This window comes from Lagopus leucura, unplaced genomic scaffold (genome assembly GCF_019238085.1).
Source record: "Lagopus leucura isolate 7727_CA_CO unplaced genomic scaffold, USGS_WTPT01 31843-0_obj-0_obj, whole genome shotgun sequence".
In the NCBI taxonomy this organism is placed as follows: Eukaryota; Metazoa; Chordata; class Aves; order Galliformes; family Phasianidae; genus Lagopus; species Lagopus leucura.
This window is the reverse complement of record NW_024966261.1, coordinates 1,169-3,179: the sequence shown is the minus strand read 5'-3', so window position 1 is coordinate 3,179 and position 2,011 is coordinate 1,169. Positions and strand designations below refer to the sequence as shown.

Sequence of the window (2,011 nt, the reverse complement as noted above, 5' to 3'; positions counted from 1 at the left end):
CATCTTCTCCCGCAGGACGCGCTCGGCCAGCGCGCGCTGCTGCGCCAGGTCGTCCTCGGCCAGCTGCCGCAGCCGCGCCGCCTCCTGCGCCTCCACGCCGAGCCGCGCCGCCTCCTCGGCCACGCGCCGCAGCCGCTCCGCCTCCTCGGCCAGCGCCTTGCGCGCCTCCTCCTCGCCGCGCAGCGCCAGCGCCTTGTTCTCCTCCTCCGCCAGCCCCTTCAGCCGCGCCAGCTCCTCCAGCTGCACCCGCAGCCGCAGCAGCTCCTCCTCCGCCCGCGCCCGCTGCCGCGCCGCCTCCGCCGCCTCCTCCTTCAGCCGCCGCAGCTCCTCGTCCAGCACGCCCTTCTGCTGCGCGCTCTCGTCCAGCTGCAGCCGCAGCCGGCCCAGCTCCTGCTCCACCTGCGCCTTCTGCCGCAGCGTCTGCTCCGCGAACCGCTTGTGCTTCTCCATCTCGGCGTCCGCCAGCTCCTTCTGCCGCAGCGCCGCCCGCTCCGCCTGCGCCCGCCGCTCCGCCTCCCGCTCCGCCTCCACCCGCAGCGCCTCCGCCTCCGCCTGCGCCCGCGCCTGCGCCTGCGCCTCCTCCTCGGCGCGCCGCTTCTGCCGCTCCGCCTCCTCCACGCGCTGCCGCGACAGCCGCGCGTCCTCCTCGGCCCCGCCGCGCGCCGCCTCCGCCTCCTCGGCCGCCCGCCGCGCGCCCTCCGCCTCCAGCCGCAGCCGCTCCAGCGCGCTCTGCTCCTGCCGCTGCATCTCCTGCAGCTCGCGCTCCTTCTCGCGCACGGCCGCCAGCCGCGCCTTCTCCTCGGCCGCCACGCGCTTCTGCGCCGCCTCCCGCGCCAGCTGCACCTGCCGCTCGGCCTCGCGCTCCGCCGCCTCCTTCTGCCGCCGCGCCTCCTCCACCGTCGCCTTCAGCCGCTCCACCTCCTCCAGCGCCGCCCGCCGCTGCCGCGCCGCCTCCTCCTCGGCTGCCGCCATGGCCAGCGCCCGCTCCTCGGCCTCGCGCCGCCGGCCCTCCTCCTCGGCCGCCGCCGCCCGCTGCCGCTCGGCCTCGCGCTCGGCGCGCTCCCGGCTGCGCTGCGCCTCCTCGGCCTCGGCGCGGATGCGGCCCAGCTCGCGCTCCAGCTCGGCCTTGCCGGCGGCGGCGCGCTCGAAGCCGCCCTTCAGGGCCAGGATCTCCTCCTCCACCTGGCGCCGCTGGCGCAGCGTGTCCTCCAGCAGCGCGCGCTGCCGCTCCAGCTCGCTCTCGGACGAGCGCTTCAGCTGCGCGATGCGCTCCTCCACGTCCTGCTTGTGCTGCGCCGCCTGCTCCTCCAGCAGCCGCCGCTGGAACGCCTCGTCCTCGGCCAGCCGCCGCAGCCGCTCGTTCTCCGCCTCCTTCTCGGTCAGCGCCATCTCGGCCTCCGCCTTCAGCCGCGACGCCTCGGCCACGGCCGACAGCTTCTCCTTCAGGATGCGCTCCGCCTCGCCGCGCTGCCGCGCCGCCTCCTCCTCGGCCAGCAGCCGCTGCCGCTTCGCCTCCTCCGACTGCGCCCGCAGCCGCGCCGCCTCCTCGGCCAGCTCGCGCAGCCGCTCCGCCTCCGCCTCCAGCCGCTGCTTGGACTTCTCGCTGCAGCTGCGCGACTCCTCCTCGGCGCGCGCCTTGCTCTCCAGCAGCACCTCCACCTCGGCGCGCAGCTTGGCCAGCTCCTCCTCCAGCTCCGCGCGCCGCCGCGCCGCCTCGCCGGCCGCGTCCTTCAGCCGGCACAGCTCCTCCTCCAGCAGCAGCCGCTGCTGCTCGCCGTTCTCCAGCTGCGCCTTCAGCCGGATCAGCTCCTGCTCGGCCGCCAGCCGCTGCTGCGCCGTGCCCTCGGCCAGGGCGCGCTGCTTCTCCAGCTCCTCCTCGGCCGCCTCCTTCTGCCGCAGCGCCGCGCGCTCGGCGTTGGCGCGCTTGCGGGCCTCGCGCTCCGCGTCCTCCTTCTGCCTCTCGGCCTCCTCCTGCGCCAGTGCCTTCTGCTGCGCCACCTCCTCCGCCTGC

At 77.3% G+C, this 2,011-nt stretch overlaps 1 protein-coding gene across 1 annotated transcript in view; it reads right to left on the bottom strand.

Moving 5' to 3' along the window:
* Window positions 1–3: 3 nt before the first annotated feature.
* Window positions 4–2,011, bottom strand: part of LOC122192500 (plectin-like) — a gene marked incomplete at both ends in the record, with an annotated part of 3,133 nt that continues 1,125 nt past the window's right edge. Inside the window, one exon of the mRNA XM_042893051.1 lies at window positions 4–1,998. Within this exon, the coding sequence (XP_042748985.1) occupies window positions 4–1,998 (1,995 nt within the window). The remainder of the gene's footprint in view (window positions 1,999–2,011) is intronic.